Here is a 14,652-nt window from a genome sequence, read left to right as displayed (position 1 = left end):
TGAACGGAGCTGGAGGCTCTGCAGGCCTGCAGGAATGGGGGCCAAGACTTCCCACAGATCCCACAAAACCAGCTCACCCTGTTCAGGTGGATGCTCTGTTCAGACCAACAGGGAAAAAAGAGACAACACACCACCAAGGAGGTTCATGCCCAGGGTCAGTTTTGCCCACCATGGGTTTCCCTCCTGAAGCAGCTGAACTTTTGATTTTTAAAAAACTTCTAGAGATGAAGGATGCCTTACTCAGGAGCACAGGAAAGGCCTGAACAGCATCCAGCTGGAATTTAACCTGCCTGGAACACACTTCTGCCTGTGCTCAAAGAAACAAACTCCTGCAATAAAGCAAATACAATTAGATCCTGCTGCAGCCTTCCATCATCACAGAACCAAATAAAACAATGGACACTTCTCGTGTTGGACTTCGGCAAAAGACATTTATTATTATTATTATTATTACTGCTGTTGTTGTGTTGCTGTTGTACCTCCTCTGCTCTGGCCACAGTGGTGGCGTAAATGCTGTTACCACATTGCAGCTGATGATGCCGGTGTACAAATCAAAATCCATCTTAATTTCAAACTCCATTAGAAACACAGGAAAAAAGATCAACATTTACGAAATGTAAAGGGAAAAATGGTATGGAAAGAATTATTTTGTTTTTATTTTTCAAGCTTCCAAGACAGTATTACAAACAACAGAGAGCAAAGTAAAGCTAGAAATGAAATACTTGACAGCATCTGTTTAAAAATTACAGCTAAGAAACCTAATAAAAGTTGAATAAACAGTTACTAGAAATAAAAATTTTTACACATATGATATTTGTCTGGGATTTTTATTTCTTTAAAATAATTCATACAAATGGTTACAGTCACAAACATGATTTTAACCAAAAATATTGCTAGCCTACCACATTACCAGGAAGGAATCAATGTAGGCAATGAAATGCTGCTACTTTTCAGTAGTCTAGTGCCTTTTCCAGATACCACCAATAATATATACTTTAACTGGTGACAAAAAGCACAATGCTCGTTTATACAAAACCTTTTTGTTTTCCTCAAAATCTCTTTGCAAGGTTGTCTTCATTTTGAAATAAGGGAATTCACGCCAAAATTAGGAGAAACTGTTTTTCTTTTGTTTACTAAATTATTCTAAAAAATAAGACAAGCAGGTAGAAAAAACAATGCACTGTGTGGCATAGAAAGAAAAATGGGAAAAATTCATTGTCCTGAGAAGTCTGCCAACTGCCTCATTTTTGGGCATGTTTGAAAATATAAAAGAAAGGATTTTTAATCTCAAAACTGGTTTGCTGAATGCCTCCCTTATGTTTTTCCTTGTCGACAGCTAAGCAAACAAACCCTTTTTAATGTTCTAGAAACTGTACACAGACAAGTACATTCATGATATAATTAACTACTAACTTCTCTTGCTTAACAAAGAACCCATAGGACACAGAAACAGTGAATCAGTCCACTGGACAGGGACAAACTACAATTTATACGGAGGAAAAAAATGTTTCCGAATCTTCTTTTTGTCTCCCACCTTTTTTCCTTTTATACTGTATATTGGACCAGTTTCTGAAGCAATAATCGTCTCCTCCTGCAAGTTCATGGTTTTGCCTTGAATCCAAATCCAGGGTTTTGCTCGGAGCGGAGCTGCTGTCTCCGGCGCGGCGCAGGGAATGCTGCTGTGGGCTACAATTGGTCGCTGGGGTGCTCTCTATCAGCCTCTGGTTTGACAGTTTGGCCGGGGGAGGGCGCGTGGGGCGGGTGGGCGACGGCGGGGAGCCCGTGCGATAGCGACATGGGGTTGGGGACGATGCCTTCCACCGCCGCGGGGATGCCCGTGGAGGCCACGCTGACCACGCCCGGCGGGTACCTGCTGGGGAGAGGGACACAGGGCGTTAGAGCGGGGACAGCTGGGGCTTCAGGCACTGAGATGGCAGCTCGTGCTCACACTTCGTTATTATTTAAATTATAATTTTAATATAATTATATATATATATATATATATAAAATTATACTAATAATTATTATATATAATAATTATATTAAATAATATATATGTTATTTAATATAATTATTATATTATATATATTTACATTTATATATTATATATAAATATTATATATAATATTATATAATTATATTTATAATCTATATAATATTATATAAATATATATAACATATTTATATTATATATAATATTTATAATATATAAATAATTATATATATATATAATAATTATAATTCGTTCGTTATTTCTGATCAGTACAACAGTCTCACTGCTGGGAGTTCTGCAGCCTTTCATCAGAAGGCACAAAATGGCCAACAAGACTGAACTATCCAATGAAGAGCTGACACCTGGATTATTTCCCCTTTTAACCCAATAACTGATCCCACAGAGCCCACAATGGGGACTTTTCTGCCCAGTTACAAAATGCCACCCAAACCCATGGAGAAGAAGGAAGAAGCAGCATAGAGAAGAAACCCAGGATGACACCCTGTGCCCTCCATCTTGCTTCCATCCACAGCACACTAAAAACCCCAAAACCTCAATTTCTCCCCAAGTGACACACCCACACTGCTCTCTATAATCTATTTCACACTTTTGTGGATCCCAGTCTATCTTGAAGTCTGGGAAACTTTCTCCATGGATGAGGGTGAAAGTCAGTGCTGCCCTGGGGGTCAGGGCACCCCAGAGCAGACACAGAAATATTCCTGGTGCTCTGGGTTTGCACACCCACCCTGCCTCCTTCCAGAGCTACAGAGATGCTTATTTTGCTTTCAGACCAGTTAGAGACACAGGGTTCAGCTCCAGGTGAGATGCCACATGCAGATGCTGCTACATAAAGCAAATCATGCACTGTATTTTAACCAAATGAGACATGAAAGTTTGCCAGATTGTTTCTTCAGATTGAATAGCAGGAGTAACAGCACAGCAAAGGAAACCACGTTCAAGTTTTGCTCCTCTCAAAGTATAACCTCAACAAGAAGTAATTCCAGCTAGGTCTGTGCAATAGGTTCTCTACAACTTTTCCTTTTCGTCCTCTTTCATTCTCATGTAGGAATTTAAAATTTTCATTGCTGTGGTTTGGAAAAGTATTTGTTTACACTATTTTTGCAGTCTTAGCTTCCTGACAGCTCCCCCAAAAAGCCAAGACACCCCCACAATAATAGGATGACAAACTATTGCACCTCAGTAACTTTTTCAGCAGCAAACTTGCCACTGCACTTGTCTGAATGAGAACGAGTGCCAGTTACACAAGGACAAGTGCTTTAGGCAGACTACAAGAAAGGGAAATGCAAACACAAAATTTATGGATGGTTTTAAAGATTTCTTCCTCTATCTGGACAAGCACTGAGGCTTAAATATTTTGTACATTCAACAAAAGAATCACCCTCTGATTCAGCTTGATTTTATGATGGTTCTGATGTTATCAGGCTGAAAAAATCTTGCAAATTTACTGTTCCCTTCAGATGTAATTGATGAACACTGGTGCTTCACAGTGCTGTATAAAAACAGCTACACATGGATTTAATAAAAATATGAAGGTTTTTAAAGTCAAATACCTCAAAACCTATTTGCAAGTTATGTCACACTGGCCACTAGCACTGACCCTTTGCCTCCCCTGCTCATCATAAAGTTGCCCACTCATCCCTCATTTCCCTCATTCTCTCCTGCTGTCCTTGCCCACCCAAGCACCCAGGTGAGGGCATTATCCATCTGAAATCCTGAACACAAAAACCACCACTCACTGCAGCTTTTGCTGCCCAAGGGTTTACCCAGGACTACCTGGGACAAAAGGCACTTGTCGAGCTTTTTTCAAGTACATTATTCTGCTGTTGATCTTCTCCTCACCACAGCTCAATGCACCTGGGAATTTCACCCCTTTTCTGCATCTTCTCCATGGTAATAAATGTTTGTGCTGCTCATCCCAAGTTCCCTCAAACTGGCAGAAAATGAGTGCAGAACTTAGGCAAGGCTCAGGAGAAAAAAGCTGGATCAGGCACTCTGAGTTGTTTTCCTGCTCCCACCACAGAAACATCACGGGAAGCACTTTTGGATTGGAACACAGAGCCAGAGGGGCCCAGCAGGGCTGACATGGCACAAGGGACAGCACACACTGCCCTGGCGATCCTGGCAAAGCCTCCTGCACACCCAGCACTGCATCTGGGACTGATCCCACCTCCTGCAGGCCAGCAAACTCTGCTCCCAACTCTGCACACATTCACAGGGCGTCCTGCGCTAATTCCCTCTCCACAGAGGCTCCTTGGAATTCATTTGCACTTGCTAATGGAATTAGTTGCTTGTTTCAGTAACTCCATTTGAATCTTATTAATCAAATTTGCTTCAATGCCTATGAAAACTGTCAGACAGTATTGTTTTACCTAAATTTAATTTTGAAACAGCTTTTCTGTTCAAGACACACAACACAACACAAATTTCCATTTACAAGTCCAACACTGCAGCTGTTTTCAACACAATCTCTACTTTCTAACAACATATTCCCTCCAAACACACCAAAGCTGGAACAAAGTCAAGGAGAGAGCAACTTCTGCAACTGTGTTTTCCTCAGGAAGAAAAGCCAGAGCCTCCCCTTGTGAAAACGGACAGTGCTGGATCAGGAGCACTAAGAGTTACCCCACGAGCACATTAAACATTTCAAACTGCACATCTGTAATTCTACTGACTCCAAATATCCTTGCTGAGTATAAGGACATTCCCATGGACACCAAGCCATAACCACCAGGATCCTACCTGCCAGCACCTCACCTCAGGGACAGGTTTCCTACAGACTTTGAGTAACATCCAGAGGCCCTGTGATTGTTTTTCTTGTCCTAAAGCCACACAGTGGCAGCAGCCAATATACAGACACCATCCTGCTCCACAGAAACTGCACTGAACTTGACCACTCCTAACCCTGCTTTGCAATCCTCTTTCTATAATTTTTGTCCCTTTTTAATCATCAGTGTTGCTCAAATCCTATCTCTGAAAGGGCACATAAATTCCAGCCTCTATCCGTGAGCATATGTATTCTATAGAACTTTCCCTTTTTCTGCTATTTATTGCTTTTCCAGTCTTTCCATTTTTTCTATTCTCAACCAGCAAATACATCCTCTCCAGCACTTCGTGAAGTTCCCCTCTATGTTCCTCCTCTGGCAGCAGTAAGCTGAAATGTTTTCCAGGTAGAATGTCCACTGAACTAAATTTTTGTGAAAGCAGAAGTGAGCAATCAGTTATACTTCTTCAATTTTAATTTCTACTTTACTCTCACCTATCTTTTAAATGGCAGAAGCACCTTGAATTCACTATATCAAGCTCTGTTAAAGAAACTGAGTCTGTCCTAGAAGAGTTGCAATTTTCAAGTGCACTCTGTTAACATGCACTGAATCTGGAAATCACCAGTGAAGCACCTCAACGTGAAATAACTCCTGAATTACCAACATCCAGCCATGCCCATCCAAGTACCTCTTCAGTACTTAAATATTCACAGAATCATGGAATGGTTTGGGATAAAAGGGACTTTAAGATCAACTTGTTCCAACTCCCTGCCATGCTCAGAGCCATATCCAGCCTTATCCTCCACCTGCTAGGAGGCAGGAAGATGTGTGGAAATGTCTATAAATGGTACAACCACTGTTCCTGGCTGCTGAATTTCTCTGTGCCTGTGACAGGAAGTGGCAGGGAGTTATTTCACAGCTCGGTAACAAATACACAGTGATAACACCAGATCAGGGTATGCTATGCCTGACCACTACAAACAATTCCTTCTCAGGAGTATTGTTGATCTTTACCCATGGGACAGGTCCTGTTTGCATGACCTTTAGTGTTGATAGGGTGTCTTGCATTTCACACAGCAAATGGTTTTGTTTTCCCCAGAATATGATGATATTCAGATGATCTAGATTACAATCTGCTGACTAATGCTCAGTGTTCTTAGCTTGTGATAATATCTGTAATTTGAGATTTCTGTCCTACATCAAAATACAAGTGAATTATATATCCAAAATAAAACAACCTCCTTAGTTTTAATTCACTAAAAGAGATATCTGCATTTTTTAACATATCAATTATTATCCCAGGTCTTATCTTCTAATGCAATTACATGAGTATGATACAGTTATTAGCACATCTGAAACATTGTACTGTCTGTGAAAGACTGCAGAACTCACTCAATTCAACATCATCTTGGATTGCAAAGAAAAGATGGAAAAACTTGGTTTGAACAATCAGTTCAAATGCTGTACTTAATCCAGGTAGGAATTAAGCATCAGCAAACACTGCTATTGAAACCAATTCCTCCATAAAACCTGGGCTTCAAGTGATGCATATTTTACACTTCACACAGTGGTAACTGCCTTTACCCACCTTCTAACACTATTCTACTGCCCTTCCAAAAAGCTTTTAACATTTACTGTATAACTATTAACTCCTGCCTCAAAATTCCTAAAACAACTTTTATTTTGCATTTGAAAATAATGAAATCAGAATTTTACAATAAATTTTCTTTATCAAAAAAATGGACTGAAACAATGTCTTAAAAGGCCACTCAGTTCTGTGTTTACCCTGCTTAAATTGAATACATATGGTCTTTACCTTGTAAATCATTAACTCCCCCAAACATTCCTAAGTTAAAATTAATTTCTGGCTGCAGAGCCTGCTGCTGCTGGACTTGTGACCCCCAAAATGAGAACAAAAAGCTGCATTTTATTTGGGCATGGACCCCTGTTCTCAACTGCCATGACAGGGTTGGAGTTATTACCTCCTGTCCAGCAACACCTGCCTTTAAGCCCCAATTACATTCAGCCATGTCCTCTCTACCCCAAACTGCAGTCCCTGAAACCAGATGCTGTGTGGAGGAGAACATGTGTGCTTGAGCTTCTCATTTCAGCAAATAAAACCACCCTTCTTGGATATTTAGGGCTATGGGCACACTGCCAGAAATCAACATCAAGTGCTGTGATCACCAAATCCAAGGTATTCTTTTCCCTTGGTGCACTTGTGGCTCCTGATGTGGCAGAGGGGGTGACAGAGGGGGTGACACTCATCCCTGCCACCCCTCCACCCCTTTCTGATGAGACTGCTCCAAGTCACTGGGACAGGATAACAAAATCAGGATCCCCCTCTACTGCAAGTATGGGGAGTCCTCCTAAACAACAGCAAAGGTAAAGTGGGTGCCTGAGGAAGGACAGTGGAAGGATGAGGATTAGGAGAGTGAGCTATGACAAAACAGTGACAGGACTGCACTGCCCCTTTCCTCAAGGCACTGAGGGAATCTGGCACTTGGAGCTTTCTGCCACCTTCATCCTACTCATGTGTAAATATCAGAGTGGAAAACATAAAACCTGCAGGTGTTTTTCATAAATAAAAACTGTGTGAAGCTGGCTACTAGGAAGAATCTGCTGCTAGAATAGCTGCTAGGGGTAAAGGGACAGAGAATGACTCTGGAGCAAACAAAGTAACTCAGGAATGTGCATATTAGATGTAAAAAATTGCCCCTTTCTATTAATTATTAAGACCTGCTTTCACAGTTGACTGAGAATACATAGATCAAGTCTCTCAAATGCTTCTGCTTAAAAATTAAACATATAATTTAGAAAAAGCTATTTTAAACATATTTTCATAATCACCACAGGCTGTTGCACTGCTTTCAATACTGGGTTACTTGCTCTCTCTTGTGTCTGGAGGCCACAAAACAATGCAAGTTTATTACTGAAAGTCTTTCTGTAACCTACAGCTGCATCATTACCTTCAGAAAAAAACCAAAACACTTCCACTGCAACACTGGAGAAGACCAGAATTGTTTTCCTTGAATATACAAATATTGCTCACACACTAACCCAACAGAAAAAAGGCTGTAAGAGCATTTATAGCCAGACACAGCATGACTGGTATCAACTAGCAAAACAGGATTATTCTCCTGAACACAACGATTACAAAACCAATACAGCTGGTGCTGGTAATGCAAAAGCACTTCAATCATTAATAGGAAACTCTTTTATCTATTCTTGAATACCTACACTGAATTATGGAGGTATTTCCTCTACCTCTTCAGCACACTTACCTGTATGCAGCACCATTAAGCTCTGGATGAACAACTCCAGGGTCCATACTGGCCCAATGTGTAGCTGCAGTCAAGTGATCTTTGTTAACACAGTTTTTCAGGCTGTCTGGAATACGACCTAAGATGAAGCAAGGAAGAGAAATAAAAATGTATTAAAATTGTGTGCCTCATACTCTTAGTATGTCTATGTTAAAAAATACTTACAAATATTTGTGTATTTAAATCAATACATAAAATGACACTAAGAGCTTGTTTCTGATCCTTGCTGTAGCCTTTTGCCTGGGACTTAGGCAATAATGGCTGAAATGCTCTGCTTAATTTTGATTTTCCTGTCTCTCTTTATCTCTTCTATACAGGGTCTCAGGAGAACCAAAATCAGTAGGAGTTATCTTTCCAAGAAGCTGTAATTAGGATATAGAGCACAGCTACCAATCAGACTCAGTAATCTAGCCCCCTGCTTTCTGTCCTTAACATCACTTTCCTCCTTCTCCTTCCACCTGCAACAGCAACTAAAAGCACTTTATGAAAAATATAGAATTCTGAATGGAATGACCAGCACTTATTCCCTGTCCTCCTGAACTTTCCCTTCTTTATCTAAATTGCTCTTCACTTTTATTTACTGCAATGTATCAATCCTCAGCCATGCCTTTCATTCCTACATAAAATGAAAATACACCAGAATTTCCTTTCTTCACTTCATTAAACTCTTCCTTAACCTCTGAAGTACAACTGAAGTTTTAAGACTGGAAAATCTGTGAACCTGAATCCTCAATTCAGCACTGGACAAGCCTGTGACTGTCATCTGCAGAACTATCTTCAGCCCTGCTACAAATGACATGAGCAGATCCAACACAGATTTTCTTCATAGCAATAGGAAAGTTCCCACCTATTTTAAATGGAGAGAGATCAATTGGAGCATGTGTTTTTTCTGGCATCTGTTTTAATGTGTCTTCACTGAAGTTCAATCTTACAGTGCATTTGCACAGAGGGGCAGAAAGGGGTAATTTTGAGTCCACCCCTGCCACTGCTGGCAGTGGGACTCCAGAAACCCTCACAAAAACTGACCATGCTCCACCATTGAAGAACTCAGCCTTTTGTCTCCAGCTTCCTACTGGAAATCTGATCAAGGACTTCACCATCTCTGCCTGCAATTCCTACCCATCAGCCTGGCCACAATGGGGCTGTAAAAAAGCCTTTTCACAGAACTGCTTTTTGTGCAATGGATCCCATCAAATAGGGTTACTCCATGCCTTCAGCGGATGTCCCTGAACCTGGCACATCTCCTGGGCACAACCTGAAAGGGCCTTCAGCTCAGCACTGAACAAGGTGAGCTACATAACCCATTATAGGTGAACCACCGAGAAATCATCTTCAAAATGTAGCTAAAATATGCATCCATCTAAACTTCTGCCAGAACTGTCCACAAATTTAAACAGTACCTTTCTTCTTCTAATGTTTATCCTTCTCAATCCTGTCTTCCTCTTTGCCCACCTTGTTCTTCATTTTGCTAACTTCTGTAGGCATGTTCTACTAGTCTCCCCTCTAAACCCAGTAAGTATTTTTTAATTTATTTTAAACTTCTAATTATCTTTTCACTTGCCATGCTTGCCCTATCTCTTACATCCATTCCAGTGGTCCTCCTTAGTTCATACTTGGAATGCTTCAGAGTTTAAAAATATATTTCAAGGTATTTAATCTCTGCTGATTATTTCTGTTTTACACATCACAACATCATTGACTTTTAAGCAACAGCAAAAACACTTTAACATTTTTATTGTCAGATGGTAGTCATAGCCTTCATTCCTACACTTCACACCTTTTTCCAATTATTCTCCCTCTCTACACCCTCTCTTCTTTGTGCTCCCCTATGGTTTTCATATATCCAGCTTTATCCCACATTTCCTGTATCTTTCCTACATTTGTTTCACTGCAATTCAATGTCATTCTCACCTCCTTAATGCTGGTCTCAGTTTGATCTTACTAAAAACCATATGCAAACACTGAAGTGCTGACAGCTTCGATACAAATCAATGATCCAGATCGCTGAGAGCACCATCACACTTGAAGGAACTGTGTCTGCCTTTCTAGGCACATATGCTTGGGCTACTGCACAAATTTAACATAAAACTAGCTCTGGATAGCTGGCTCTTCTCTACTTTCAGACAACAGCCTATTAATGCTGGTTTGCACATCAATCACAGGTATTGGATGCTGGTTTGTGCAATCTCTCCCAGAGCTGTCTGGGAGCAGGCAACAGCTACTGAACACCCTGACAAACAAACAAATGCAGCACTGGAGTTCTGGAGCACAGCCACAAGCACCAATTCCAGGAAAAGGATGGTCAGGCTCCTCAGGTCACCTCTAAAACAGAGTGAAATCATCCAGTAAAGGACAATTCAGCTCAGGAGTTTAAGAGGTGTCTTTAATTAGCATCCAGAAGAGAATCTTCTTTCTGCACAGGCTATAAATGAAACTAAATTGCCTGGCCTCTCCAGGCACAAGGCAGAGGGAAGGCTACTGCCAGTGCTCTTTGTGGAACAGAGCAATGTGCTGGCACTGAACTGCTCTCAAGGTGACACAGATGGCCCTGCATGTCTGCAGAGCATTCAGCCGCCATCGCCAAGGGGGACACAGCAAAGTCCAACTAAAGGGAAAGCATTAGTGCTTAATGAATCATTTTCCAGTATGAAAATCCTTCCTTTTATTTTAGGCTACAAGGGATTCAAACCCATGCCAAATGGCTCAGTCCTCTCATTTTATTTATTAGCAGTGCATGTTTGAGACGTAGCTGTTTTCTCTTATGTGAGCAGTTTACAATTACATGGCAGTTATATAACAAAGACACTCTGCCCTTTAAAATGCCAGACTTCTTTAGCAGGGCTTTAAAGAGGGGAACATCTAAAATAGAATAACTTCCCAACAAAATACTGAAAACTTTACACAGAGAACTGCTCATGACAAGTATAAAGGAGTGTCTAGGAAAAGCTAAGGAAGATACCAGCAATACCAGGAGGACTTGCAGTCAAATCCATCAATGGGTAATAGTTATATGCAACAAAGAAAAATGCAGATGATTTTCCACGTATAAATACATTTCCTATACATGAAAAAAGGACTTATTCTGCAATGCCTGCCTTCCCTATATAATTGCAAAGAACCTCCAAAATTACTTGTTCCAATTCTGAGAATAGACTTAGTGAGCACTTGCTGATTTCTGTGTTCCAAGTATTAGAAACAAAACCCAAGGCTGCTGCTTTTAGGCATCTCTCAAGACTGAAGAAATAGGTTTCTTAGCAAGAACCACAGAGTGAGGGAGCTAATGACAAGAGCAGTGTGAGCCAGTACCTGTGATCGCCCTTCGGATCTCTCGCGCCGCTTCCTCCCGCATCTCAATGGAGGCTTGCTCACTGTACCAGGCTGCATGTGGGGTACAGATCAGGTTTGGTGCATCCTTCAAGGGGCCCTGACTAAAGCTAAATGAAAATTTAAAACAAGATCAAATGACAAAAAAATATTGGGGGGCAAGGGGAAAAGCAAGGTGAGGAATCCTGATGGATTTGTACATACACAGATTAATTTCTACAACACAAAATAACTGCATTTCTATTCCTTATTGTGCTTGTTTACAGTTCTGTTAATTTAATGTATTATTTAGGGTATAAATAAGCAACAATCACTTTATAGACTCAAAGGGTGGAACTTAAGTATAGCAGCAACATTAGCTTCTGTCCAATGCACTTACTGTAACTACAGTCACTGCCACTCCAGTTCTGGGGCAGAAATGCATAAAGGAAAACCCAAATTAATTTAGGATGTCATTCCATTTGTCTAGATCATCACAATTTTACTTTTATTGCATTAACTAACAAAGCTCTTCTCTTTCTGTCAGTATGACATCTAATCATTTAAAGAAAAAAATCTTACAATTATTTCCAAATCAGAGGTGTGTCCATCAGCAGCCTCAATGCTTTTTGCATAATTCAAGTTGGTTTTTTTTTAATTTTTAGCTGTTTTTTCTTTCCCATCCCTTTATAGAAACTCCACAGAAAGAAGGAAATTTACAGATTGTTTTTTAGGGAAAGCAATGAATCTGTGTAAAAGTGTTATCACAGATACAAAGTAGAGAAACTGAAAATAATGGAAACTTGCTCCTCCTAGTCATTTCCAGTTTTAATAATCTTGCAGTCAACTGTAACAGGAGAGCAAATATTTTAAGACAAAAGCGTGCTTTCAGGGTTGGTCATAATTCATAAAAGGATAGATTTCATCTGTAGTTCAATAAACATCAAAATATCTGGCAAAACTCTTGAATAAAGAGCGCATGCTGCAATGGGATAGACATGCAGCACTGCAGCCAAAGGAAACTGTGGCTGTAATCCTGCAGCTGAATCTCTGCACATGGCATCTCCACGCAGGAATTGGGGTTCCTAGAGGGGCACTGGGCTGCTTGTGCACATCCCAGACAGCAACTGGGAAGAATGGATGGAGCTGCAAATCCCCTGAGCTGCTACACTGGCTTTGCACAGCACCACTGCACTGCAATGACTACCTTGGGGAGTAAATGAATCCAGGGTATGCATACAGAAAATTAAGTTTTTGTCATGTGGCATCATGCCTCACTCAGCAGATATAAAATTTCTGACAAAAAGGATATTATTCTATTTTTTCAAAGATTTTATTTCCCCCTCAAGCTGGAATGAGAGATACTGTCCTCTCTCCAGTCTTTCCAACCTGCCCTGAATCTGTTCTTCTTCAAAAACTTATGTGAATTGTTGAAGTTAAAAATAACGATTTTCCCTGCCCAGCCTGAAAAAGGCTTGTCACATGCAAGGACTAAGCCACAGCAGTCTGTGCTCAAGCCTCAAGGACATAAGAAACAGGCTCATTTTGATGAGGAGTGCTGGTATCTCAATGCCAACGCCACTGAGGGGAGTGGTGCATTTCTGCCTGGAACACTGGACTGAGTCATTCAGAAACTCAGGCTTGAGCTACCAGCCCTGCTGCTGACAGCAGAGTGACAACTCCCCTTGTAAAGGGTAAGACAAAATAAAACCTGCACTCTGACAGCCTTCCTGAACCTTTTTTTGCAACCTCTCACACACTTATGGCTTTCCTGCAGAGGCAATCTGGACAAATGTATTTTCCTTCAGAAAGGTGTCATAAAGCACTTCCCACACCACATCTCAACTCTTTGCCTTTCAAAGAGCCTGTTCAGGCATTATTTGCCTCCAAGCTGCATCAGTGGCAGAGGGGCACTCTCCTCAAAGCCATGGCCAGGATTTGAACTCAGGTTCCTGATATTTCTACTAAATAAACCCACTGGCTTTGTTTTAGTTTTCTTTTTAAGGAATTAAATCTTGGATGTCACTTTTTTTACTTCTAACCACACACACAAACTCTATCTACATTTGCATTAATCCAGTGCTGCACAGATTCATGTTGCTTTGCTAAGGAATATTTAGCTACCAAATAAAACAGAAAACTCAATTTACTTGTTGCTGTTGATTGTATCATGCACTAAGACTTAAAAATAAGAAAGTGAACAAAAGAAAAAGAAAAGAAAAGGAAAAGCACCTGAATGGTTCTGACTCATGTACATCTAAGGCTGCCCCTCGTATCCTTCCTTCCTTCAGGGCCTGTGCAAGTGCTTTTTCGTCTACTAACCCACCTCGAGCTGTGTTGACCAGGAAAGCCCCTTGTCTCATCTAGGGAAAGTTAAAAACAAGAATGATGAAATAAAAATAAATGAAATAAAACCGTTGTGGCATTATTTTTTTACTCAAAAGAAGCATCCATTACAACAAAGGCTATTCAGCTGGTTTAAACTGTAACAGTTGTCTTCCCTTTCCACTGGAAAGTACCATCAAATGTGATGCTTCTAACATAAAATGCTATTTCACAGCACTTAATAACCTTTTGTTTCTTGTAAGTAGTGTCTTTTAATAGAAGCCTTGTTTCAGATATTGTGCAGTAACATGATCAAAAGGTACAACTGTGCATATGAAAGTGACAGATCATTTTATGCCTTTTTATTTCACTGTGAAATTGCATGAGACAGAAACTACAGCACATTCTTAAACAAATTCATATTTTGTGGCTTTCAACTTTCACACAAATAAAAGCCTACATGAATTTTTCAGAAAAATCAATGCTTTTGGATTTTCAAACACTTTTCCCTTTAGTTGCCAAAACACAGTAGATGTATGCATTATTTATTTTTGTTACTTCAGCTTCCTCCTCCCCTGTGAGACTTTTCAAATAAAGGTCTAAAGAATCCTTCTATTATTCAATTAAAAGGCATGAAAATGAATTTGGTTGAGAACGCCGTGTGCCCAGGAGAGAAGCTGTGCTGTGCATTGTGCAGATTAGCATTGCAGATGACACTACCATCAGTATGGGGAGAACTACAACAATTTACACCATAATACATCCACAACTCGAAAACAAAGTGGCAGTTTAAATAAGAGAAATGGCACTGAAATAAACATAAATTACAACATCCGGCTTCCAGCCACCCTGGTATTTCATCTTTGACAGATGTCTCAACACCTCTGTGCATGAAGGAAAGCACATGAAGGGCAGGAACCATGGA

General features: G+C 40.4%; 1 protein-coding gene across 7 annotated transcripts in view; it reads right to left on the bottom strand.

Annotated features, from left to right (window-relative positions):
- Positions 1-411: 411 nt before the first annotated feature.
- Positions 412-14,652, bottom strand: part of CTBP1 (C-terminal binding protein 1) — a 237,030-nt gene continuing 222,789 nt past the window's right edge. For 6 of the 7 annotated variants that reach the window (XM_064711958.1, XM_064711959.1, XM_064711963.1 and 3 more), the window contains 4 exons: positions 13,635-13,765; positions 11,406-11,533; positions 8,061-8,178; positions 412-1,873 (listed from right to left, as the gene is read on the bottom strand). In XM_064711958.1, the coding sequence (XP_064568028.1) occupies positions 1,687-1,873; positions 8,061-8,178; positions 11,406-11,533; positions 13,635-13,765 (564 nt within the window). In that variant the 3' untranslated portion in view covers positions 412-1,686. The remainder of the gene's footprint in view (positions 1,874-8,060; positions 8,179-11,405; positions 11,534-13,634; positions 13,766-14,652) is intronic. The other variant, XM_064711960.1, reaches the window with a different exon arrangement.

The sequence above is a fragment of the Zonotrichia leucophrys genome, chromosome 4 (genome assembly GCF_028769735.1).
Source record: "Zonotrichia leucophrys gambelii isolate GWCS_2022_RI chromosome 4, RI_Zleu_2.0, whole genome shotgun sequence".
In the NCBI taxonomy this organism is placed as follows: domain Eukaryota; kingdom Metazoa; phylum Chordata; class Aves; order Passeriformes; family Passerellidae; genus Zonotrichia; species Zonotrichia leucophrys.
Note: the sequence above shows the minus strand (reverse complement) of the source record. Positions and strands in the feature narration are given on the sequence as shown.